This window comes from Gobius niger (assembly GCF_951799975.1).
Source record: "Gobius niger genome assembly, chromosome: 10".
Taxonomy (NCBI): Eukaryota; Metazoa; Chordata; class Actinopteri; order Gobiiformes; family Gobiidae; genus Gobius; species Gobius niger.
Window position 1 is genome coordinate 18072872 of NC_136861.1, and position 27882 is coordinate 18100753.

Sequence of the window (27882 nt, forward strand, 5' to 3'; positions counted from 1 at the left end):
CACTGACAGAGGAGACAGCTCAGGGAAGACCGAATGAGTTCATAGCAGAGCGTGTCGGCTTTGGGGAGCCCTGCACTGAGGTTTTTTTGGGGATACATCCCACGCGCCTCCACAGACCAACCCCATTGTCCCGGTAAGGTTTTATCGCTGTCTTATATCTGCATGGCATGAATAGGGGCTCACTAATGCTTGCTGCATTGGGGTACGGCTACGCAAATTTTGAGCTCCATTGCAATGTCTGTTTTGTTTTTTAGAGATCTTTTGATAATGGCAATTGTGAAGTTTGCTGGATCATTTGGACAATTCTGCTGCAGAACTTGGTTACATAACAGAGTCATTGATTAACAAGATGATTCCAGCAAGACTCTTCTATCTCCTGTGTTTGTCATAGTGCCCCTCTTTAATAGGAAGCTCATGTCCAGTCAAACAAGTCCGCAGTCTGTCATCACATGTGGATCTGTTTGGGTGTTTTTTAGTTTTATTTCCAAATGAGACTGTTGCATTCTGAAACAAAGAGTCTCCCCATTCTTTTGGTTTCCTCCCAACAGAGCCTCCTTTGCAAAATAATGGTGAAAAAAAAAATGTCACGAGCGCAGGTTTATTTTGTCGTCACACCTGTGTGAGGGGTCTGACAATACAGCCCTGGAGCTGGTCCAATGCCTGGATAAATTCGGTCGTATATGGATGAAAGATCATACTATGCATTATTCAAGGTTTTTAAAACAAAATGTTTGATTGTGTTATTCACTGAACAATTGAGGGAAGTGGAAGTAGAGTTGAGAGTATAGAGAATAAACCTGGGTAGAACCAAAATGAAGGTAAATATCACTCTCAATTCATCCTGCTGCAAAAAAAAAAAGATTGTTGCAGACAAAGCTTCAAAGTGACAAGTGACATAACAAACTTTTGTCTACAAAGGAAAAGGAAAAACTCCTTTACAACAGAGTATGTTGCTCATATAGTTTGGACACTATTCTTGATATTATGTTAAATAATGAATGACTGTTTTCTGCAGTGATTTTCCTGTCCTTGTGGCTAGAAGGCGGGGCATGGATTGGGGTAAGATAGTTTCAATGGCACTAAAAGCAATAGCTTGTGCATAGTTACATGGTATTCAGGCAACGTCGTAAAGAAATGATCCAAACAAGTCCAGTGAGTACGTTTTAAAAACACAGCGGTGGAGGAGTGCACCACTCCATCACTGACAGAGGAGCAGCTTGTTATGAGCTCACGAGAGGAGACTGAATATGCAGGATTACTCAAATATCCATGAATGAAACAAAACACAACTCTCGATTTATGCAGGAACCGGACAATGGAACAAAAGTAAAGCTGGGCACAGGACCTTTGAAAAAATAACTTTACGCAAAATATGCAATCCTTGAATCCTATATGAATATTTATATCGTTGAAGCAGATAATTGGTCGTGTTGATTTGAGAGGTGCAGAGGTGAGAGTCTGACACTGACTTGCTGCATAAAGGCATGAATGTCATTGCTCGGCTTAGCAGGTGATGAATACGCATAAGCTTTTAAAATTTTAAATGCTGCTTTATTAATAGATATCCTGAAGATGGGCTCTGCATCACACTGAGAAAATATACATTTGCATTCGATTACCGTACACCCGCACATTGTTCAGAGAGCTGTGTTTATTTAGTTGTGACTGAAGATGCCAAGACCCATCTGAAAATCTAATACAAAATCCAATTCCACTGAGGTATTATAATGAGTCAACTCTGTGATTGTGGTGTGATCAAAACAGCCCATTGATTATTTTCACAAAGAAATGACGCTTCCTGTTTTTGGTGTGAGATCTGACGTTTTTCAGGGTTTGTCTATTCAGGGATCCTCACAGTAAACAATGGTGTTTTGTTTTTCTTATTCACAACGAGAAACAGCCTATATTCTTTGAAAATTACAATTTGAGGTTTGAGAAAAGATTAGAAATGATTCTGTCGATGTGCAGATAGAACGACTGACATCACTGCGGACAAATGATGCGACATTCTTGATCTAAAGCAAAGGTCAAGACATATTTCTTAAAAGATGAAACGCAGGTTCTGAACCTGGATGCACAAAGACATCAATCTTGCTGTGTGATGCAATCTAACTTGCCAGTGTTAGAAAAATATAGCTCTGCTGGGACAACCTTGTGGGGGGGAAAAAATCCATCTATAGAAAGATCTGTGTGAAGAGAAAGAATAACACATCGCATTTGTTTTATCTGGTCCAGACCCTGACAGAGGGCTTTAGTTCCCTAATTGTTGATATGGAGAGGAAAAGGAGCACAGCTGAAAGGAAATGTCTCCTATTTAAAATCTTCAGCATTACCATTGAAAAGTGATCACCATTTACTGGGAGACAACATCTTTTACAACACGCTTGCAGCTCTTATATCAAATGAATAATGTATTCTGTATATCACAACCGAGGGCTATTTTTATAAAGCTCTATCCTGCTTGAGCTTACCTTACTTAAACTTAGAGTTTGTTCATCATAATTTTTGAACAAAGGCATTGAACAAACTACTTTTCATAAAAGCAAAGGTGAGAACTGTTTGGGGCTGTTGTGGATGGGAGCGCCGGGGACCTAATTTTACACCAATTGCCGATCTCTGCCAAGGAAGTCATTGGTTCTCCTCTGGTGTTCCAGAACACTGACAAATAAGACTTGGTGCCCTGGAAAGTAGACTGGTCCAAACTTGGGGATGATGTTTATACGTCAGTGTACCAGATGAGCTAAACTGGCAACAAAAGCCAAGATGCCATCAGTGGATCTAACGACTAAATCATCAAACTTTTGCATCAGAACTGGTGTGGGCAAAAAACAACAGCTACAACACTGTCAAGTTTGTGTAACCGGGTGAATATATTACTTAAAGGGACTATACGGAGTTCAAAAACGTTAAAAATATGTAATTTCCTCCCCCTACATGTTCCAGCCATGTCCTAATGTGTAGAATGAGCCCAGACCTGTTCACCACAACTGCCTCTAAAATCCTGCAGTCACTCAAAAAGGTCTTAAAGGGGGGGTATTATGCAAAATCAACTTTTTCAAGCTTTACATCATGTTATGATGTCATCCCTCATTAAAAACATGCCTGAAGTGTTGCCTTGGCACATTCATGTATTTTCGAGTAATCTGTAAAAACTCTGATGGCAGCCATTTTAGGGATAAAAGGCTTGATTCCTTCTGGGAACGCCTCGACCGCCCGGAGACGCCCCGATCCTTTCGTCACCAGCCGAGTAACCAACCACTGCTCCTCAGCAGAACCCCCTCCCCGCAGTGTCTAGCCCTAAGATGTAAACAGAGTCATCATGGAGGATTAGCTTCATGTGTTGTGAGCCGCAGCTACAGCAGCTCTGAGACTTTTACAAAGACACACATCAGTGTTTCTGTTACCGAAACACCCAGGATTAAAACCGGTGACAAGAACACTTATTTCAGTGACTGGTTCTACGCTGGGAATGTCTTAGGGCCTGGATGATGCACAGAGCCTCCGGAGAAAGCTAATGCTAAGCTAAACCTCGAGTCATCACGTGAAAACGAGAAATATGCACGAAGAAAGTCAATAAAACCACCACACACATAAAGAACCGTTTAACAATGATCACACACGGAGCCTGGCTTGTTGATTTGGAAGTTTATTGCTCACATTTCATCTACAATGGGTCATAGCCGAGTGGCTTTCTCCCGGAGCTAACAAGCTAGCCGCGACAAGCTAACGGGAAAATTCACTGAATGCAAGCAGCATATTATGCACTAAAAACGTCACTTCAGTGGTGTTGGTGTAACGTGGATGACTCTGCGTTGTGTTATTTAGTAACGGTCAGGAGACGGGGTTGTTTTACAAGGGTTCTTTATCTGTGCAACAGACAAAAACGGCTGGTCAGCCTTGAACCTGGAACACCAACACTCATAGCAGCTCGGCTGCGCATTGACAGAATGGTCAAAATAAATACAATAAATGTAAAAATAAATAAATGTACCTGTGCAACAGACAAAAACGGCTGGTCAGCCTTGAACCTGGAACACCAACACTCATAGCAGCTAGGGGGGGGGGGTACACGTTATAAACCGTTAGTGGTGATTTAACAAGTAATCAAATAAAAATGTAGAAATTATATAACTAAAACATGTCCTTAATAATTCTACTATCATACGACACTCATACAAATGATAATTCGATGTAGAAATAAAACTTAAACAGACACCCCAACGATCGTGGCCTTACCTCGGCTGCGCATTGACAGAATGGTGCCGAGCTCACGTCGCCCCCACTATTTATAGAGTTTGCCGCCACTAGAGGGCGCTGCCCCACGATTAACACCAGTATCAAGTGGAATACAATAATTTTACTGTTACATTCCCCTCTGCTGAATTCCACTTGACCCATAACAAAAAAATAGACCAGCACTGCACAGGGTACAAAAAAAAATACAGCGTGTAAAATCCATACTTATGTGTATAGGGAACATATAAAGCACTCTAGTTCCCAACCATACTAGCGAGGTTATGTCGAGCACCTGACACAGCTACAAAACCCAGCGAAAAACTATCCCCGAGGGATCAGTGCGAGACCGGAATGGCCAAAACCCATCTACACACATAGGGTAAATAGAATATGCCCACTTACATATTCTGTTAAAATGTAACTGCAGGTACACCTCAAAGTACATAAAACAAAAATCACGCTTGTACAACAAACAGTACAAACTCAAAATGGCAACATCACCAAAATGTTGCAAAACTCTCCCCAAAAAAATGGGTACTGAAGTCCGTAAAAAAATTTACAGGACTGAAACAGATTTTTGGTGCATCATCTGAATAAGTCGAGTCACTGGTCTCAGTAAACGTCCAGCTCTAGATCTATGGTCAGTTACTGCGTTAGCTGAAGTCACAGTGGGGACGATTGGCATGTCAGAGTCAGGGGTCACAGTAGTCTCTGGGTCAGGGTGTGGGACAGGGGTTTGTGCGAGGCTAGAGTCCACAGAACCACTCTCTGGCTCATTCAAAGGGACATTGTCCGGGACAGCATCCTCCACATTTGTCACACTGCCCGTATTTGATGGCAACTCCGACACCCATGCTCTGGTTCTAAACTCTGCCGATTCTGAGGATGCATCAGTGACTGTAGACCTACTGAGGTCCACTGAACTCGACACGGGGGACAATATTTGTTCCTCTTGGTTATTTAGTTCGGTTTCAGGTAAGGGCAAAAAGTTCACTGGCATTATCAGATTGCGATGTACGACTTTCATCTGTCCATTTGTTGGGTTTTGAATCTTAAATGTGTGGCTCTCATCATTTTTCTCCACCACCACATAGATTTTATTCTCCCAGCGATCAGCGAGCTTTCTTTTGCCACGTTCACCTTTGTTGGCCAATAACACACGATCATCCACTTCAACAGGAGCACCGCGCACTTTCTTATTGTACAGTTCAGTGTGGCGCTGAAGTTGTTTTGTTGCTGTCGACTGTGCTACTGCCATAGCCTCTCTCATGTTTTGACGCAAGGATTCAACATAGCAGTCATAGTCCACAACCTCCGGATCATTGAGCACAGAGCCAAACATAACGTCCACTGGAAGGCGCGGAACTCTCCCAAACATGAGCAGGAATGGGGCATAGCCTGTTGTCTCGTGTATAGTACAGTTGTATGCAAACGTCAGTGATTTTAGAGCTTGGGGCCAACGATGTTTTGCTCTTGGTGGAAGTGCTCGAATCATGTTGCCAATAGTACGGTTCATCCTTTCACATGAGCCGTTACCCATTGGATGATAGGGAGTAGTGTGCGATTTTTGCACGCCTGCAACATGTAGTAATTCCGCTATCAGAGCACTCTCGAAATTGGCTCCCTGATCAGAATGCAAACGTTTTGGAAATCCATAGACACTGAAGTAGTTGTTCCACAGCTGATGGGCGACTGCTTTGGCTGACTGGTTAGGACACAAGAAGGCGTGCGCCATTTTAGTGAAATGGTCTGTTGCAACAAGCACATCAAGGGACCTATTAGCAGAATCTTCAGCTGTCCAGAAATCAATACTGACAAGTTCAAGAGGCTCAGAGGTTCTAATATTTTCTAAAGGCGCTCTGGCTTCAGGCTCAGGGGTTTTGCTTACTACACAGCGCCTGCAGTGTTTAACATAGTCCATAACGTCCCGAGAGAGCCCTAGCCAGTGAAACCTCTGTCTTGTTAAGTACAAAGTCCTTTGCTGCCCCTGGTGGCCAGCCTCATCATGAACACCTTTTAGCACTTTGTGGCGCAATGAGAGGGGGACAACAAACAGGTATGTTTTTCTTTTATTGACTGGATCCTTTGTCACACGGTATAGTACTCCATCTCTCATAGTTAGTTTCTCCCAGTCCCGCAATATTTTGTTTGCACCAGCAGATTCCTTTGCACGTTCCCTCCTTGATGGTCTCCTTCCTCTTTCCACATAGAAAATGACTTTGCTCAGATCTGTATCATTTCTCTGTTTGTCCTTTAATTCATTGTGGGAGAGAACCTCAGAGTCAATTTGTGGGGGCAACAGGACTGATTGCGTGAACTGGGGCAGGAGCAACGCGTGTGAGCACAAGTCTGAATCGCGGCTTTTAAGTTCATTAAGCACAGCAGCGACCTCTAGCGATGATAACGAGCCAGACCTAGCAACTGCCACACCTTGAACAACAGGTTGGCCACACTCGGATGTCATGTCAGGTGGGTTAGCAGACCACCGAAAAGCATCTTGAACGCCATTAGCACCGACGGCAGCAGCCTCAGCAAGTAACTCATTATACGGTACCCTTGTTAAACGGTGGGATGCACTGGACTGTACGAACGGCTCTCTGCTTAAGGCGTCAGCTACTACATTTCGGGGACCAGGGATGTATTTTATATCGAACTGGAAAGGCGCAAGTTTAGAAATCCACCGCTGCTCACACGCATCTAGACGAGCTTTGGACAAAATGTATGTCAATGGATTATTGTCCGTCCACACAGTAAACTTATGACCTCTCAGCCAGTGGTGGAATTTATCGCACACTGCCCACTTTAATGCGAAAAACTCTAATCTGTGCGCAGGATACTTTGACTGGGCGTAAGTGAGGGATTTACTTGCGAATGCGATTGGCCTTGCTGTTGTGCCACCAGGAGGAACTTGCGACAAGACAGCACCTAAACCATCTGTGGAGGCGTCAACTGAGAGCAAAAAGTGGTCGTTAAAGTTTGGATGTGCCAGAACGACTTGGTCTAATAAGGCCTGTTTCAGTTTGTGAAAAGCCAGCTTACATTCATCAGTCCAGTCATCAGTTCTTAACTTTTGACGAGTCCGGTGGCGTTTTCTACCAGCTCCACGTGGACCTTTGGACCCTGACGTGAGTCGGAACAGCGGCTTGGCTATGGCTGAACAATTCTCAATAAACTGCTGGTAATATACAACCATACCAAGAAAGGAGCGGACTTTACGCTGTGAGGGGACTGAAGTGCCATCCTCCATAAGGTCTGACTCTTTTAAGGAGGTTATGGCAGCAACTTTATCATGGTCAGACTGGATACCATTGGCACTAATGATATGACCAAGGAACTTAACTGAGCGTCGCAGGAAGTTGCATTTCTTTGGTGCGAGTTTGAGGTTGTGGCACTGGAGCCTATCAAACACCATTTGCAAACGTTCGAGGGCCAGATCTTCATTTGGGGCGAACACTAAAACATCATCCAGATAGCATAAAAGACTCATAAAGTTCTGGTCGCCAAAGATGCTTAACATCATCCTCATGAACGTTGCCGGACTATTACAAAGGCCCTGTGGCATCCTATTGTACTCGTACAATCCGAATGGTGATGAAAAAGCTGTATATTTCTTGTCCTCCTCATGCACTTCCACATTGTAGTATCCTGAGGTCAAGTCCATAGTTGAGAAGAAGGCATTACCACCTAGAGCAGCTAGGGCATCGGCGGGGTGAGGGAGCGGATGCGCATCCTTTACTGTGCGCGCATTGAGCCAGCGGAAATCATTGCATATTCTCAAGTCTCCTGATCTCTTTGAGACTAGCACGAGGGGTGACGCGAATTCACTGCTGGACTTTCTTATAATCTCACGCTCCTCCATTTCATCCAAGGCCTGCCGTAGTTTTTCATACTGCGTTGGTGGTATGCGCCTGCATGGGAGCCGAAAAGGCTTTTCATCTAGGACTCTGATACGATGCAGATAACCAGTAGCCTTGCCACAGTCTAGTTTGTCTCTGGAGAAAATTGACTCGTACTCCACAATGAGCTCAGCAAGCTTAGCTTTGTACTCAGGGGAAACTTGACATGACTCAACATCAATGTCTGACAGACCCAGCTCACTTAATTTAGACTGGAGAGAACTAGAGTCAGGACACAGCGACTTAAATTGGGGACAGTCCGGTAAAGTGGAGGTATCTGAAACAAGACTGGGCACATTTGATCTAGCACTTTGAATCTGTACCTGTTGCTGAACAGACTGAGCACCAAACTTCTCCACTGATTCACACAAAGAGACGTCAGCTATCTTAGCATTACGTTTGAGAGTGACATATTTGTGGGACGGGTTTATTACTTTGAGAGGCAGCCAGCCATCAGCTCTTAAAAGTGCAACAGCTCTACCGACTATGACTGTTCTCGGACTGGATTTAGCACTTGTTGGCTCAACAATAACTTCACTACCAGCCAACTGTTTGTCCACGTACTGCAGCTTTGCCCACACTAGGTGCTCTGTCATAGGCTCCAGAGTAACAGCTTTCCTGAGTTTGAGAGTTCCGATCACATCCGAGACATTCTCAGTTTCCACTCCTGCCATTAAACTCAACAGTCTCCGTTCTGCATCACTCCCGCAGGTGAGCACTGAAGGGCATTGGCTCTGGAAATCCCTTTTCAGTCTACTGATCACGTACCGTAACAGGTTACTGCCAACAATCAGATCTTCGCTCTGGCCATTGACAACGAGAGTCGGGACAATTACACTGCAGCCATAGATTTCCATTGTGAGATCACACACACCCACAGGTAGAGTTCTGGACCCGCCACATCCAATTAATACAGCGTCCGTTTCACCAAGGGTGGGGTCTATAACACCTTGCTGCAGCAACTGGGGGACTAGACTAGCACTTAGAGTACAGGCCATCGAACCGCTGTCTAGTAAAGCAGACACTTTTACTTTCCCGCTCAGTGTTACATTCTCATAGAATAGTTGATCATGCTGCTGAAGTCTCTGAACATTTTGAACTATGGGTGTGCGTCCCATTTCTCTTTCTTGGCAAATACTTTGATAGATAAACTCCTCTTCATCACTCACATTAACATTAGGGGAATCATTTTTAGGCCTAACACTTGCCCCTCCCACATGCAGGCCAGCTAGTTTTCCTGCTGCTGCGCTGTGGACTTAACAACACTGGGCTTACTGACAGCATTTGGGCACTCCGCGCGTGTGTGGTCAGGTGCAAAACAGGTGAAGCACAGACGTTCGGACCTGCAGTGATACTGAGTAGTGTGGCCATTATCACTGCACACGGCACAGGGCGCTAGGGGCTTGACTTTGGAGGGCTGGCCGCGTGCATTGTACTTACTGACATATCTGGGCTGCTGTGATTGTTGAGCAAGTACACGTTCGAGCAGGGCAAGTACTCTGTCCAGGCGGTCAGGTGAACCCTCTGCCTGCTGTGCAGACGGCGGCGACACAACAGCAGCTTGTGATGGTTTTGCATTACTGGGATTCACACTCTGGGCAGGAGCAGCAACCTCCTGGCGCTGCGAACACAAGACAGTGTTTATTTTCTGCTTAGATGCCTGCTTATGGTCTCTACAGTGCTCAACCAACTTGTCATGAATATCAGCGACAGTCCATTCTTGCAGTGGTCTGCACTTGAAAATGAGTGACAGTTCAGTATCAGGACAGTTCTGAATGAACATGGCAGCCAAATCTCGTGATAGATAGTCAAATGTTTTGCTTTGTCTTTTCAAAGAGTCCTCAGTCACCTCTAGGGCTCTGTTTAGTCTTAGCCAGTAGTCAAGGGGTTTTTCACCAGAGTGGGGTTTTGTCGCATAAAAGTCAGCTAATGGTAAACTAGAGGTCAGTGTGTCACTGAAGTGCTGCTTTAACATCTCAAAAATGGGCTCTGGGCCGTCAGTCAGGGTCAACACACGCTTACAACGTATGCCCACTTTAACCACTTCACGCGCCCTCCCCGTGAGCTTTAACAGCACCTCATCAGCTTGATCAGACACAGGGATGCCCCTTTTCTTCATATATGACAGCATCATAACCTCCCACTCCTGAACAGAACATGTGTCATTACCATCCCCTTTAAAACTCACAGGCTCTTTAACGTCCTGGCGCACAATGACATTCAATAGGGAAGGGTCATTTAACGATGCCCCAACTGCACTAGGCGCAGTACTCAACCGTGACTCAATGCAGGATGCAATACTCTCACCAATTGAAAGGCCAATATGTGATGCTATATCAGTTAGCAGCTGTTCATTTACACCCTCATTTACCTGTGCATCAGGGCGCACATTACAGTTTGGGTTCACAGAAGAAACATTGCCAGGTTGTTTTAAACCATATCTCAGCTTTGGTGTGGATGCTTCTGGATAAAATAAAAGAGCACCTCTGCCTATACTAGCTAAAGGCTTAGAGGTGTAGACTGGAAGGCCCCTCCCTCTTCCAACAGGAGTACTCTCCATGATTCAGTATAAAACTTCACAAAACAAAACTTGAGGTGAAACTAAAATAGCTGTCAAAATTGTCCCAAATCACACTCAGAATTGTAGGGGAGAAGGAAAAAAAAAAGTTCATTGCATCAAAGCAAATAGCAACCAAAACGCATCAGCCACATGTAAAATAAACTCATTCAGTATTAGCGCAAATACCATTTAACCTCATCAATGGTAAAACCTGAGAGCATCAAGGACCGATGCAGATCACTGACACCTCCTCTGAGCTGCAACGAGTCCGTGCGTACTGCGTAGCTCCGTGGGCGCGCGCTCCAGTTGGCTCCAGTTGACGCGCTGCCCAGACGTTGGCCGAAGCGAGCAGCGCGAGCGGCACCGGGTTGATGCGTGGAGGGCGGGTGCGTACTGCGTAGCTCCGAGGGCGCGCGCTTCAGTTGACGCACGATCCAGACGTTGGCCGAAGCGAGCAGCCCGAGCGGCCCCGAGTTTGATGCGTGGAGGGCGGGCAGTTGGCGCTGGCAAGTCCCGCTGGATCCTGGATGTAACTGCCGGGCGGCTTTTGCGTCGCGGTGTCCACAGGCTAACCTCCGCTCGATGTTGTCACAGAAAACGGTCACGGCACCAGTGTAACGTGGATGACTCTGCGTTGTGTTATTTAGTAACGGTCAGGAGACGGGGTTGTTTTACAAGGGTTCTTTATCTGTGCAACAGACAAAAACGGCTGGTCAGCCTTGAACCTGGAACACCAACACTCATAGCAGCTCGGCTGCGCATTGACAGAATGGTCAAAATAAATACAATAAATGTAAAAATAAATAAATGTACCTGTGCAACAGACAAAAACGGCTGGTCAGCCTTGAACCTGGAACACCAACACTCATAGCAGCTAGGGGGGGGGGGTACACGTTATAAACCGTTAGTGGTGATTTAACAAGTAATCAAATAAAAATGTAGAAATTATATAACTAAAACATGTCCTTAATAATTCTACTATCATACGACACTCATACAAATGATAATTCGATGTAGAAATAAAACTTAAACAGACACCCCAACGATCGTGGCCTTACCTCGGCTGCGCATTGACAGAATGGTGCCGAGCTCACGTCGCCCCCACTATTTATAGAGTTTGCCGCCACTAGAGGGCGCTGCCCCACGATTAACACCAGTATCAAGTGGAATACAATAATTTTACTGTTACATTGGGATTTCTTGGAGAATCAAAATGGAAAAATTTAATTAACCTAATCATTCTTTTAGGTAAGAAATTTATTTTCAAAGTAAAAAACAAGGCTGCCTTAAATATATTAAGTTTTCTACGATATATGGAGTATTATTACAAAGTTGAGGGATGTACAGTAATATCTGCAAAAGGAAAAAGCCTTCATGAAAAACGGTGGTCCAGATTGATGGAGTGGATATCTAGGAGAGATAGGTGATCTTGTTATTTTTTATTTTTTGTATAAAATTCAAATCATTCCATTAGAAATGCATCTGATGATTTTTCTGTTTTGTCTGTTTGTACCGTAACTACTACTTAGTCACTGGTAGTTATAAGTTTCCCCCTTTCCCCGGTTTAATATATTTCAAAATGAGTCTTCCTTTTTTTTTTTTTAATTTTTTTTTTTTTTTTTAATTTTTTTTTTTTTCCCTCCCTGTAATATGTATGTATTTAATCATCATTTTAGTTTGCATTGTTTAGTTATATTTATTATTATCTACTTTTAAACATTTGCCTTCTATATTTCCTTGATTAAGTTAAAAGACCATGTACATTTCATAGAATGTGGTGTGCATGCATGTGTGTGTGTGCATGTGTATGTGTGTGTCTGTTTTGTGTGTGTTTTTTTTTTTTTTTTTTTGCTTTGTCGATGTCAATTGTCCTGTCCTGTCATGTATGGTCTTAATTTGAAATAAAAAATAAAAATAAAAAAATAAAATAAAAAATAAAAAACGTCACTAAAACAGGCAACTGCTTGTTGCAGCCTTTATGATGATCACACACGGAGCCTGGCTTGTTGATTTTGTAGTTTATTGCTCACATTTCATCTACAGTGAGTCATAGCCGAGTGGTTTTCTCCCGGAGCTAAGGCACTATTAGCCGCGACAAGCTAACAACCTTCACCTTCACAACATTCATTGAAAACAGGCAGCATATTATGCACAAATAACGTCAACAAAGCAGGCAACTACTTGAAGCAGCCTTTACGATGATCACACAATGAGCCTGGCTTTACACATTTGTGGTTTATTACAGACTTTTCATCAACAATGAGCTGTAGTCGATTATAACAAGCTAACGGGTAACCTCGAAAAACCATTGTCCACCTGCACAGATAATGTCCATCTTTTGAATCGTATGGGCTCCTGCAGATCCTGGTGTCGTCCATGGGGGTAGTTAAAGATCCATAGGGCATGGCAGTTGCAAAGTGATAGCCTCCAAACAGCAGTTATTTTTCAGGCAAGAGCCCCTTCCAAGCGTCCGGTGTGGAAGGTTCGTCTCCAAATCATATCCTGTGTGGCCATTGTTCACAAAGTGATAAACAGAAGCTCCTTTCCAACAATAAAAATTAAAATGCACCGATCGTAGTTTCAATACTGTGGAGATAACGAGCGGAGTGTTGTGATGCCACAGACAGCGTGTGGAGGGGGCGTGACGGAAAGGGTCAGGGAGCGTCTTAAAGAGACAGGGGCCTATTTCAAGCCATTTGCTACGGCCATTTTGAAAGAGCAATTTCATACAAGGCAGTTGTTTTAATTTACTGCATTGACAGACCAACAGAAGGTTTCGTCATCATTGTAGTGTGCTATAGACTGGTGCTATGTGGCTGAAAAAAGCATAATACAGCCTCTATAATTCTATAACATGCCTCTTTTAGACCCATCATTTACCATCATACTTCACGTACTGGTCCCACCTGCAGTACTTCCATCTAACATTGCGTCTGAAGAAGCACACCCCGGACCCACAGCTGCACCAAGCAGGGCTCAGATGAGGGCTGATAATGAAAGTTAAAGAACAGAAATCTTCAGTCTTTTTAACCTGCTCATGAGATCCTTGGGTTAAGCCACCTCCGCACCAGGCAGACAGACGAACAAGGGGTCAGAGGTCAGACGCTTGGTAGGATGTGCCTTTTAAGTATTTCCAGTCAGTGCCTTTTATACGGTGCCCCCAGCTGATGAGCGAATCGCACTGTGAACAAAAAGTATAGCTGGAGACACCGTTTATACACGAGCCTTCAGCGTAACGAAGTTGACTGGTGAATAACGCCAACCACATAAATATTTAAGAAGTGTTCATTGATTGGGTTTAAATTATTCAATTCAAAATCTGGCAATAAACCAGAGCGGTAACAGCAAAGCAGAGGGGTTTTATTTGACACACACTCAAATACCACAACACTGCTGTGACTCTTTCATACCATTCATATTCAACAGTTCAATTTCAAGAGTCTGAAAAGAACAAACATCGCCCGGAGCTAATTTGCTGTATCTGTAAGGATAACAAGGAAGCAATGGAGAAACAAGTGGAAAATATTCCCCTGGTCACATGAACGTTTACATTGTTTGGCACGTGTCTATTCAAACGTGTGAACAGTTTTGAGTAATTCGTCTGTAACATGTAAATCAGCGCACGTTCTGGTCTTGTGCTGACTGGAAATACAGTACAGTACGTTCTGAACGTTCTTAGTCAGTGGTATTCAGAGACCACCTACTGTATTTCCAGTCAGTACAAGATCAATTAGGATTACAAAGGAGCTGTCATCAAACACAACTCTGACAGTAATTAGAGAGATAAGGGAGGCGGATTTTAATGTTATTTTGAAAACAAATGCACTCTTCCTAATTGTTAGAGAAATAACAATGGTGTTCGAGAGGATAGATGAAAAACAGGCAGCAGTCTGGATGTCTTATGCAGGAGAAGTTTATTTACCATTGGTGCGGGACCCGGAGACATGAACTCGAGACATTGCGCTAGTCCTACCATTCAAGTCTGTCTATGCTTCCACAGAAGAGGGATAAATACCCTCTCAGAGCATCATACTGATACGCAAGCATTCAGTGGCTGAGAGTGGGCGCCTGAGCCTCACAGTCAAGGCAATGACAGAGATAGTACGACTGTACAGCCTGACCCAGTATAATAAATAGCGATTTAATGTTATCCTCTAACACTGCTGTTGCTTTTGTAGCTGTATAAAAAGAGGTCACACCGTCAGCTGCAAAAGTTTTGCTTTTATTTTCTAAATTCTAAATTAGACTCTTCAGTGATGCCACAGTCAGTTTAAATTGGGAGGTAAAGGCAGATACAGTACATGTACTCAAGTAGTCAGCAGCAATAAGGACTTTGGTTTCAATCAATAATATTCCTTGTATTGCATTTCAATAACTTTTTCTTTGAAGTATTATTTAGTCAAATCTGATCTTTTAAATTTAGATCTTGAAGCCGATAAAACCATCCTGATTCTGATTTTTACTTTAGTGCAATTATTTTTGAATGAACAGATCTGTGTCCTATCAGGGCACTGCAGTCTATGCTTCAGGTTTATACTGAGCATTAACTGCACAAGTTTCTCAAAGCGTAATAGTAATTCATGTTCCTTCATTCCCCTGTCCCCACATTCAGTGATGGTGAGCTATTTCTGTCGCCATGGCTGCCGCACCAACTGTGAACAGATTTTTTTTTAAATTATGGACATGAACAAAATGCAAGTGCAATGTCAAAAACAGATGTACTTTAAGAGAGTCAGACTCATTTTGCTGATCCTACCAAGCTGTGCAAAGTGAATCACTGTCAGCGTCACGTCAACACTCAGTTTGCTCCTATTTGCTTTTGACAGGAATGTGGCACTTTCTTTGGAGTTGACAGTTTTCTAAGCCAGCACACGTCACTGTTACGTCTCCGGTCTAAACCCCATAAAACGTTCGACTGAGAACGCTGTGAGGGTGAAATTGACTTGTGATGTTATCCTGGGAGCAAAACCAACACCGTCTTTATAACAGCAGAGGAAGTATCTGCTGTAAATGGAATGGAAAGCCACATAAGTGAGGTGCACTGACTTTGTTTGTGGGGCCAACAAAGCACCACTGTATGAGGTAAAATTGCATGCTTTTACGAGGGGGAATTATGTTTTGAGAGAGCTTGAAAATGAGTCACGTAAACACTGACAATTGTGTAGCATATGGTGCATTCAGGAAGCATTATATCCCTCTGTTTATCATTCTACACAGAAGTCTGACCCGGAAAATGAAACAGAATGTACACTCAGGCTGCACCTCTGAATTATCACCACAGATGTACCAACTCTCAGTGAGAAAATGCCTTTCAAAAGATTCAAGGACAAATCTGATTTAAGTAATTCACAAAAGGTTCTAAAACTTTCTGAATCCACTGCATCATAGAATCCCATATTTACGTCACTGCTCCGCCACAGCTCTGTATTGGTTTGTTACTTGACTTGGAGACTGAAACAATCCCTAGGGCATGTCAGACAAAATGCTGCTGGCTTCGCTAATTGGAAAGGAAGGCTCCAGGCGCGAGTGGCTCCGCTCGGTCAGACGGCTCAATATTAAACTTTGTGGTTATGGTAATGAGAAGGGGAGACCGATTCTGTGCTCAGGTGTCATTGCCCATAGGACGTAATGATGGGTTTCACAGTGATGAAATATGAGAACCATTGGCATAGCAGCAGCAATAGCAAGAATTCAAAATAATCATCTTTTAAAAGGTAAAACTTTCTCAAGATGGCGCCCATAACAGGAAAAAGTAACGTCACTGAAACCCATTCACAGACAATTGGCACTTCAATCATTTCCATTTTCAGCTAAACTCCGTGTGAGTGTCAAGACAATTAACAACTTTCACTCGACGCTCGTTTGGCTTTTATTTCCATGATGTGAGCATACCCTCGATAAGACGAATGTGACTGAGTGAATATGGAAGTATTTCACACAAGAAATGATTTGGTTCCTTGGTCGCTCCAGGACGCCTGTCACACCCCAAAACATGGAAACCAATGAGGACTTTACACATTTTAAAGCAGTACTAAGTAACTTCTTCACCTAAATAAGTCATTTTCGTAGTCTCTCTGGGGGTATTGCAAGTGTTAATGGGATGGGTCTTTCATCTCCCCCTGGTGTCTCTGGCCAGAAAACCACACTTGCAGATTTCCTGCACCGGGTTGGAGTCACCAATACACACTAATGGAATCACGAAGAAGAAGCTAAGAGGCTAACTTGCAAAGCTAACTGCGGGCTAGCGCCACTTAAACAGTATTTACAGCCAAGTCTGAGTGAAAAAATATCTCCATTGTGTAATTGGATGTACAATATCCCTCTCTACCTTTGTCTTTTCTGTCAGCGTAGTATTTACTCTCATGGCCAATTCATGAGTAAAAAAAAAACGCAACATGCTACGACACCTGCAGTGGCGCTTATGGCCTCTAGGGGCATGAGTTACTTAGTACTGCTTTAAACACAACTGTAAAACCTGGCTGCAAAGACTTTCTAAAAAAGTATTTCTAAAGTTCCTAAAAACACAGTTTATATATAGTTTATTCCTGTAACACTGATGAGTATCATGAGTTTATGTTAGATGTATTTAAAGTCTTGAGCAGTGAGCTTTGATTGATAGGCCCTGGAGCACTGTAGAGGCTTGATGCTGCCCAGCTCGCCTCTCGGGGGCAGAGTCTCCCAGCTTCTTGTCCTTTTTTTGCCTTTGTCGACCACGCTCTGCATCAGTAGACTGAGCTGCCTTCATGAATTTTCCTCGAATTGAGTAATTAATGTAAATGGAGGAGGAGTGATCACTGATAATAGGTCTATATGGTTTCAAGTGAGGAAAATGACTCACTTTGACTGTCACAGTTCAGGTCACACTGGATTATAAGTTGCTATGTTACAAGAGCAAACGGCTATCCATGGGAAAAAGATTTATCAAAAATATAGCATTAGGAAGAGGAGTTGTGAGCTAGGTCTGAGAGGAGGTGAGCGCACTTATAGCAGAGTTGCATGCTTTTTGAGTTATTTATTGACAATAAGTGCCATCCTTGTCAAAGTTCTCAAAATGGCACCCATACCAGGAGTAGATCATGAATAATAATCATTTAAAGGAATACAATGTAATATTTGATAAATGTTCTTCATTCATATTCTTCCTATGTTTCTCATGCAGTGCCAAAATGTCTGACTTCGAGGATTTCATCAAGCCTGAAGGCCAAACCAACGTGTCGGACAGTTACCAGCTCAACCCCACCAGCGTCATCGTCTCTGTGGTCTTCTCGCTTATATTTCTGCTGGGGACCATTGGGAACAGTCTTGTTCTGGCCGTGCTGCTGCGAAGTGGCCAGCTGGGGTACAATACCACCAACCTCTTCATTCTGAACCTGAGCGTGGCCGATTTCTTCTTCATCATCTTCTGCGTCCCGTTCCAAGCCACGATCTACTCCTTGGAGGGCTGGGTGTTCGGGTCTTTCATGTGCAAAGTGGTCCATTTTTTCATCAACCTCACCATGTACGCCAGCAGCTTCACACTGGCCGCAGTCTCGGTCGACAGGTAAGAAAGTCTGTCAGACGGTTAGATAGTTTACTGTATTTTTAATCAGGTTGAAAACATGTATTAATTTTAAATTTTTATAGGTCAAACTTTTCACATTCCTCATATCCTGATTATCCCTCAAATGCGTCCCTCAAATATCATCAACTAGACTGGATTGATCAAGTTTTCACAGGCTTCTTCTGGCTCTTGTAGTAAAATGTAATACTGATTATATTTTTAATGAGTGATGTTGTTTTAGTGTAAACAGGAGTGGTTATGGCTGATTCCTCCTCTCAGGTGGAGCCAGATTTTAAATTCGCCTCTGGGATGTGTATCAACCAGAGGGTGGGCATATCCAGAGGGCTCTCTGTATTCAATGGCCGCTGGCTCCTCTGCTTTGTGACGACAACACTAGGGGCCGCCATTGCTGTAGTACCTCCATATAATCGCTAGTCTCCCATTGGAAAGCATTGCACTTTAGACACGTTAAAAACAACTTAAAAGCCTGGTTTCTAATTTTCCTAAACTTTCTACAGCTAGATATTCCTCCTGTGATAATGCTGGGTTTGTTATAATTAAAGAAACCAGGCTGGTTTTCGTAAGAAATTTTTTCGAAATCTCGCATACTAATGAGGGCCGGACTGTAACCGTGAAGCTGTGGCTATGACCAAACTACACGTCACAGAAGGGCCGAGTCTACAGTGAAGATCCTGCCCTTGTGCCCTTTTAAGGAACATGCTTTGTCAGAGCTGGGGAGGAGGAGTCTGTGAATCTGCCATGGTTCCCCCTTCGAACGTGGTCATTGTGGTAAACGAGGAGGAGTGAGGAATGACCTTCTATTTATAAGTCTATGGCTGTAATACGAAATCATATGTGGACTTCACATGTGTCAAAAACAACTTAAAAGCCTGGCTCCAAAAAACGTTTATTGTTTCTTAAAATAGACTTTCCGTCTGTGACACAAGTGAGGGGAGCATCATATTTCTGACCACGCTGGTTTTTGTTCTATTGATTTTGAAAGTTCTAGTTTCGGGCTTTGATTGACATGCTCTGGAGAATTGTGGAGGCTTGTTTAGTTTTAGTTTATTTAATTCATTTGACAGGGACCATGTACAGGAGCATTAGTCAGTGTATAAAAAGATGCTTTCTTGGAGCTAATTTCCATCCACTGCTCTGCCATGGATGGAAATTAGCTCTACACCCGGGGGGTAGAGTTTCACGCCTATTTGCCCATTTTAGAAACATGCTGTAAGAGAAGATTGACCTGCCATTATGGAGCGTCTCTCAACTGGAGTAATGAAAGTAAATAGGGAGAAATACTAACAATATGTCTACGGTACCTGTCTTACCTTTGACAGCAAACGCTAGAAGCCTCAGAAAATAGACAGGCAAAAACGTCCCCAACTCAATCAGTCCAGTCGACAATATTTGTGAATCTGTTACCCATTTTTGCCGCAGTCATGTCAGCTGTTTTTTGTACATAAGTAGTTACAGGTAACTTGTATAGTATAGGTGTCTCCCAGTCACGTGACTAGAAATGCAAGCGCGCGACCTTTTGAAGGGAAACAAAAATGGCAAATGCAACAGAAAACGATCACGATTCCGCACAATTATGCAGTGTTTTTTCACCTACATCTGTTACAACTCACTTACAAGGAAATACGGCACTTCGATATGCAAACAAACTGTCATCGTTGGATATTACAGACCCATACACGCTTCCGGCCGAGTTATTTACTGACGAGAAGTTCTAGGTCAACATACCTTCACTCAAGCTTGGCAATATTTACATAGTACATAGTTTCTTGATAGATTTTCCGTCTTCATACACAGGAAAATCATTAAAACCATATAAAAGCCTTTCTGCATACAGATATTTTGAGTCAGGATGGGTAGGGTATCAAATACAACTGCATGGCAACCAAAAAGAAAGGATAGTCTCAATGTCATGAGTAAGGTTACTTGACACTTCGCTAAACCAGCAGGCTAATAATACTGTAAAACACATTGAATTGGACACCCAGCTTGTTGTATAGATAGCTATCTTTCACAGATTAACGAACAGTAAATATCACATAGACAGTAAATCCTTCTATGCTACAGCAGTTTTCAATAGGCTAATAATTTGATGAGATATCCGATCGAAAAGTACAATGGGACCCCATTAAAAGACATAAAGACATGAGAAATTCTGACACCACTAATTTGCATCCAACTGCGCAACAAGTTTCAGGCATTTCAGCGGTTTTGAAATGTAGATTTTAAATGAAACGTTGGTGAGTTTATCTGGAGTTCATTTGCATGTATCCCGTCAAGATGGAGTAACTTAGTTGGGGTGACGTCATGCGGAAGGCACCTATTTCATTAAGTCTCTCACACCTCTCTCTCACAATATTTTCTTCTTCTAGTATAAAAATCTAAATTGTGGTTATTTAATGTTTACTTGAATTGTGTTTAGTTTAGTCTAATTAAACGCACCGCTGCCTGAAGGAGCTCGTAACGCAGAAGGACTCTTGAGATGGTTTGGTGTTTTTTTCAAGCACACGCAAGTAGAAAAAATATGACAGAAAAAGAACAGTGAAGACACCATATGGCATCACAACAAAGTACAAGGTTGCTTAACAAAAACATGCTTCAGTCACTGGACTATTTCCTGCCATGAACATTCTTTATCACTTGAGACCCATGGATAGACTTGAAATCCATGGTGTCTCTTCTCATCATATCTTCTAAGCAATTTATTTTATCCAATAGTGAGCAAAACAAACTCAAACTCCTGTCATGCCCTATGGCTCATCGAATGTTGAAGCACATTTGGTTCAACAGTCCTTGCCTCATCGATCCAAATAATAAGCCTCTTATTGTATTTCACTTTCTGCTCTTTCAAGTATTGCGTCAACAGAAAGTTCCGATTGATTTAGAAACACTTGCACAACAGTGAAGCAGCAGGCAGCTCCTATTATCTTCAAGGGTAACTGATTTATTAAGGGGATAAAACGCTGGTAATAATGACTTCGCAGCTGAACTAAATGCATGCTGCGCAACCATAATATGATGAAATGGTCAGATGAGATTGAGAGGTGGTTTTATTTGAACACTGTAGAAAACATATTCCAACCGCACAGGAGTCCTCACGCTGATCACATCGGGGACCAAGGGCAGGGTTAGGCAGACAATATGACAATCTCTATTTGGTAAACTACCTGGAGCCTAATGTGGGACAAATATACAATGCTGTGTTAAACAAAAAGTGTTAAACCATGTCCAGACAATCACAAAAGAAAATAGAAGGAAAAATTGCAACAAGGCCAAAATCAAACAATAACGCATTAAAAGTAAGCAACATATAATTAGATGAAAAGAGAAGAGTACAAATAATATACAAAAATAAATTGGCACAACGGCGAATGGACATCTGCAAATGTTGAAGCCAGATTTTAAATTAAATATCAATTCCAACAGGTAACACGTAATCTGTCCTTTTTGTTTCACTAATTGCATTCATATTGAATGACCAACACATTTCTCACACCTCACAGTCACACCTGGGGCTGCATGCCTCTCCACCTCCACCAGATTTCTCACTAACAAACACACATGACATTAAGTGTAGCAAAAAATTAATAATCACAATAATGTATTATCTTTATTTAGATCACAATTATTCAAACTCTTATTTATCAACTTTTTTCTTACAAACCAATGCAAAATATACAATATAAATATCAGTTTGTTGACTTTTGTAAACCAATGTCCTGCATTTAAACTATTATAGATGGACACATATGAACTGCCATAGAATCTGAGTGTGGACTTTATGATGCATTTATAAGACATTTTAACTATAGTCTCGACTGATCGAATACCATAGCTACCTTATTTATAACATTTATTTATATATTCTTTATAAAGTCAGAGTTGGAGTCCACGCAAAAGGTGTGCGGCTTTATTTTGTACCCAGTTATTTGACCTTCATATTCTTCACAAGGCAATTGCACAATTTTAAGAGTAACTAGCATGAGCCCTCTCTGAAATGACACTTAATGTAAAAACACCAAAATCACATACGATGAAGAGTGTCCAGGGGCGCACATTGATGGATTCGATTTTCAGCCCCTGCTAACTTATCTGGACGTCTGTATGACTAATTGAACATCTCCTCAGGAGATTATTAAAGCTGCTTCAGGATCCACTGCTGTCATTACCGCAGTGGGCCAACATTATGAATGGGTCAATACAGACCGTGAGTGTCCTCTCTGTGCAAACATCCGCATCAAAGGAAACGCTCTGTTTACAATCTACCAAGGTTAATTACGGCATCACAAAATGAGTTGACACTCACTGATTGTGTTGATATAATGACAAGTGGGCCATGCAACACAATGAATCACAAATATAGCACAAAAGTAACAGGATGACACAATACTATCACTCAAATGTAAGCACCTGTTCTGAAAACTGTAGCTGTACAAGAGCCAATCTCAAACCTAGAAACACACTTTAGGCTAAGCCCATTCGACTACACATATATAGTGCACTTAAAACAATTTAAAGAATGTGTCTGATGTTTTCGAAATAGAAAGACGGATTTGCACTTAACAAGCTCAAGTTGACTAGTTTCTCAGATTGCTACACAGTAGTCATTATTGATACCCTCCTGACACTTGGTAATGGAGAGCTACTATTGCCACAGTGGCCCCAAAGCAAACTGGTGGAAGTGATGCTGCATATTTGCAACAGAGGCAAAATGAGTGTCATGAAATGTTGTACTACCTGTCCAGAAAGTTCTGTTTAGAAAGAAAATCAAACCCCACACAAGCAAATATAACTCATATACTATAAATACAATTAGGCTAGAGTAAATATGCAATGGCTGGTAACAAAAAAGACTAGCCACAATGCTCTGAACAAAACAGGTTATGTCAAGCCCTGATTGTGACCATTAAAAGAAAAGCCTGTTCTGAGTCATGACAGAGCTCAGGACGGTTCAACAGGAGCTGCTGCAGTGTACGGGCAGCACTCCTCCGGAATCACTTTTTCACTTTGATGTCGAGTGGCTTCGGTCCATTTCATAAAGGTCTCACGGATGGATAAAAAGGTTTCCCCCTTTTGTTTCTCAAGGGTCTGTGCTGAAGTGGCTGGTAAAAGCGCAAAAATAAAACCTGAGCTTGTCCCGGCTATCACGGAAAAAACTGCTATACTGGCTGATATTTATTTCTGCTCTGGGTATTACTTGGTCTTAGAAAGAAATCACTGCACTGTGAATAATAAGGTCCGCAGTGTCATGTAAAAAAAAAAATAGGGGAAACATGTATCAACACAGTGTTGCATTGTGGGATTTGTGCGACAAGAAACATCAAAAGCTGCGCTCTCCACAGTGATCCAAGCTTTGGTCATGTCGTGCTATAACCTCCTGATGCAAGCAGCTCCAAATCCCGCTCCCAGACCACAGAGCTCTTTGTGCAGCCACGTGTTTTGAGTGCACCTTTAAAAATCTTTCACTCAATACCACCTCGCACCGCTGAGTGAAAAAGAACGTCTATGGTCATTTTGTCGCACTGGGTTGTGTGACAGAAGAGCTTTGCCTTTTCGATGATCACATTTAGTACCATGAGCACAGACAGGAGGTGGAGGAAAAAATACAGACTCTCATATCACTGCATGTTAGTGAGTAACAATTACTTAGGGGTTGGAATCATGGGGAGTCACTTGATGATGTGTAATATACAACACATGATTCACAATTAGAGCAGGGTGATGTGGCAATCTGCTACTTTGGTAAAATCATCATGTTCAGATTTTTTTTCTTTTCTTAAAGCAGTACTAAGTCCTTTTCGTAGTCCCTGTGGGGGTAATACAAGTGTTTATGGGATGATTGAGAGGGTCTTTCATCTCCCCCTGGTGTCTCTGGCCAGAAAACCATGTTTGCAACTTGACTGCCACCAGACCGGAGCAAGTAATACGCACTAATGGAATCACAAAGAAGAAGCTAACATGCTAACGGGCAAAGCTAGCTGCTAGCTAACGTCACTTTTAACAGTATTTACAGCCTAGTTTGAATGAAAAAAATGATTTCCATTGTATAATTGGATGAACAATATCCCTCTCTCCCTTCGCCTTTCCTGTCAGCGTAGTATTTAATCTCCAAGACAATTAATAAGTTAAAAAATCGTAACATGCTACGACACCTGCAGTTGCGCTTATGGCCTCTAGGGGCAAGAGTTACTGCTTTAAGTAGAAGTAAAAAGTATAGAGGCCCAAATATCTACTCAAGTAGGAGTAAAAAAGTACTTGGAGAAGTGTGAGTCAGTCAGTTGTGACATAATTGGTGAGAAACAAAATGTGAGATAATGTGAAAGTTGTAATATGGTATAAGAATAAATCATTATGAAGTTACAAAACGCAAAATGCATCTATCTTAAGCATCAAAATGATGATTCGTCACTTAAAGATTTACTGTCGAGACACTCAAGACAGAGTACATGTAAAAAGTGCTGTATGAAAAAAAAACTACCTGCAAAAAAAAAATTACGTAAGTATAATTGTAACCGAGTACTACTCACCTCTGGGTAAACCTCTGTCTTGCTTACAGTGAGTTACACGACAATTTAAAGTAGTACTAGTGTTGATGGGATGACTGGGGGGTTCTTATATCTCCCCTGGTGTCTCTGGCCAGAAAACCACACGTGCAGCTTTCCCTGCTCTGACCCAGAAGCGCAATACACACTAATGGAATCACGAAGAAGCTAACAGGCTAACGGGCAAAGCTAACTGCGGGCTAGTGCCACTTAAACAGTATTTACAGCCGAGTTTGTCAGCGTAGTATTTACTCTCACAGTAAGTAAAAAGTAAAACACGGTAACATGCTACGACACCAGCAGTGGCGCTTATGGCCACTAGGGGCATGAGTTACTTAATACTGATCTAGCATATGACAGTGAAGTGTGAACTTTAAGGAGCAGCAGAGGGCTAATAGTCTTGAAATGGTAACATAGACTAAGAAAATTGTGAATGTCGCCACTCTAGCAATAATATTATGTAGCATCATGTGTCATTAAGTATTGCCACATTTCTGAAATATATCACTGCACTCATATGTTGTAAAGGCTTCATGTCAGAGCTTTCCCTTTTTCCGTGTCCTTCGTCAAGACCTGCTTTGCCTCCAGTGTTGTATATTTCCAGTAACTGCAGAAGAAAAATAAATATATTCCGGAAGGAATACACTATAACCATGGGGCAGGTTAGTCACGGTGGTTTTCAAAGACATCAAATGTTTGCCATGTTGAATTGGCATCCTGAAAATTTGTTTTCAACACAAAAACGTGTCCTTGTCCCAGTTCACAAACGCTGCCAAGGCAAAGTTGGATTTCCTCACTATAATCTTTCTTGTTTTGAATAATTCATATTAATCTGAATCTGAATTTTGTGTTGGACATTGCAGTCAATTGAATTACTATCATTTCCAGCTCAACAGGTGCATATTATACAGAAGCATTCAAATCTGGTTACTCACTCTGACTTAATAGGATAATCTGTGTCTGTTTTATATTCAGTCACTTCTTTTTCAAAAACATTTAAAGGAAGAACATTATGTCAGTTTTAAAGACTTTGATTTTAAGTAATAGTAATGCATTCCACTTCCATATTCATAGGTGTTTGGAAAGTGCCAGAAATCCCAGAAATCTTGTCAATTTGACACAATCCCCTTCTTTAATTTTCACACCTAAGCTTCTCCCATCTCTCCGTGTCATTGCAGATACCTGGCCATCCGTTACCCGCTGCGCTCCCGTGAGCTCCGTACCCCGTGCAACGCTGTGGTCACCATGGTGATCATCTGGGGCCTGTCTTTGGTCTTCGCCGGCCCCTACCTGAGCTATTACGACCTCATCGAATTCGACAACAGCACGGTCTGCATCCCGGGCTGGGAGGAGCAGCACCGGAAAGTCCTGGACACCTGCACTTTCGTGTTTGGTTACGTGATCCCTGTACTTATAGTCAGCATGTCCTACACCCGAACCATCAAATACCTGTGGACTGCTGTGGACCCTCTCGACGGGATGTCCGAGTCCAAAAGAGCGAAGCGCAAAGTCACTAAAATGATCATTATCGTGACCGTGCTTTTCTGCATTTGCTGGTTGCCGTATCACGTCGTCATCTTGTGCTATCTTTACGGCGATTTCCCCTTCAACCAGGTCACGTACGCGTTCCGGCTGTTGTCGCACTGCATGGCGTACGCGAACTCCTGCGTCAACCCCATCGTGTACGCGCTCGTCTCCAAGCATTTCCGCAAGGGGTTCAAGAAGGTCTTCAGCTGCATCCTGAGTAAAAACGGCAGAAACAAGGTCCACGTCGTTCACGTCGCCAACACGGTGCCGGGATTCGAGGGGGGGTCGACTGAGGTGTCCCACATGCACGAGGAGCGGCAGAACGAGTGCGAGATGACGAACAGGCCGCGCCCCGAGCCCAGAGAGCCCACAGTGACGCTCAACATCCCGTTCCAGAGGCCCGCCTGACAATGACAGAGTAAGGCTCTGAAGAGAAGCCTTATAGGAAGACTTATCAGCTTACAAACTATTCACAAGTGTGCTGTTTACTCATTGTGTCATTTATTGTGGTGATACATTACTCACGCTGACATTGACAAGTCTAATCATTACAGAGTGGATGTGATAGAGAAATACTTGTTGCCAAAAAATGTTGGTGTCAAAATGTTCCGCACTGTATCTAAAGCATCAATTTGGTTGTCACAGCTTATGATGGGTTTGCCCCAAAACTGCCACTAAAAAACAATTGTTTAGATTTTATCGTCAGTGATGTTGTGTTTGCCATGATGTGCGTCTGCGTGCTGCTGTCACGGATCAATGATCCACACTCTGTTTCCAGAGACATGGAATAGGGATTATTCTTTGCTCTGACAGTGAACACGGTCATCTCCCAGGCCCAAACCAAATATTTCACATTATCTATTTTAAGAGACGTTACAATAGTCTCACTCTTTGGGCTTTAGGAGGCAGAGGTCAACAAATAGCGTGCTGCATACAGTTTGGTTTGGAATAAACTCAACATTTACAATGCATCTTACTAACAGCACATTGCAAACAGGTTTTATATATACGTATCTTTAACATAGAAGAGAAGAGAGTTGCAATGACCGATTCCTGATGTTGCTTTAATCAGACACTTATAAAAAGTCCATGCACTAAAGAAAAGGGTTTGCCTTAATCACAGTTTGCACTTTGGCATTTCTATGGCAATTTTCGATGGAAATCATTGAGTGTAATTTTCGATAATTTGTGTCTTAAAATGACATTCGATGCAGTTTAGCTAAAGTGTCATGAAGTTGTGCTGTTAGGCGGAGGCGTCACGTTGGTGCTACACTTTTCTCAGTGAAGGTCACTCCGCCGCGTTTTACCGCCATCTGTGACAAAGACTAAAGCGTGTTGCTTTGCGTCTGGTGTTTTTCTCCTGAGCTTTTGAGCGCCTGCTATCATCTTTTCAAATACATTTGCATCTGAAGCAAGAAAGAAACACTGTGCAGTACACTTGCATGATGCACATGGTAGTTATATTCCTAAAGATTATATATCGAGAACATCAAACCATGCATAATATGAGTAAACATGAGTTTATAAACAAAACCCATATTAATGCCACATATACTGTTCGTA

The 27882-nt window shown here is 42.5% G+C and overlaps 1 protein-coding gene across 1 annotated transcript; it reads left to right on the plus strand.

Moving 5' to 3' along the window:
• galr2b (galanin receptor 2b) lies at positions 1–26879 on the plus strand. The gene is made up of 3 exons (XM_079564537.1): positions 1–133; positions 17852–18232; positions 25971–26879. The coding sequence occupies exons 2-3, from the start codon at positions 17859–17861 to the stop codon at positions 26725–26727; spliced, it is 1131 nt and encodes a 376-aa protein (XP_079420663.1). The 5' UTR covers positions 1–133; positions 17852–17858; the 3' UTR covers positions 26728–26879.
• The last annotated feature ends 1003 nt before the right edge of the window (positions 26880–27882 follow it).

What these genes read in the sequence shown, in the direction of transcription:
- galr2b (XM_079564537.1), top strand. Translation starts at nt 17,859, where the DNA reads ATGTCTGACTTCGAGGATTTCATCAAGCCTGAAGGCCAAACCAACGTG. An exon ending in GCCGCAGTCTCGGTCGACAG is followed by an intron (nt 18,233 to 25,970) that starts GTAAGAAAGTCT and finishes GTGTCATTGCAG; the next exon opens with ATACCTGGCCATCCGTTACC.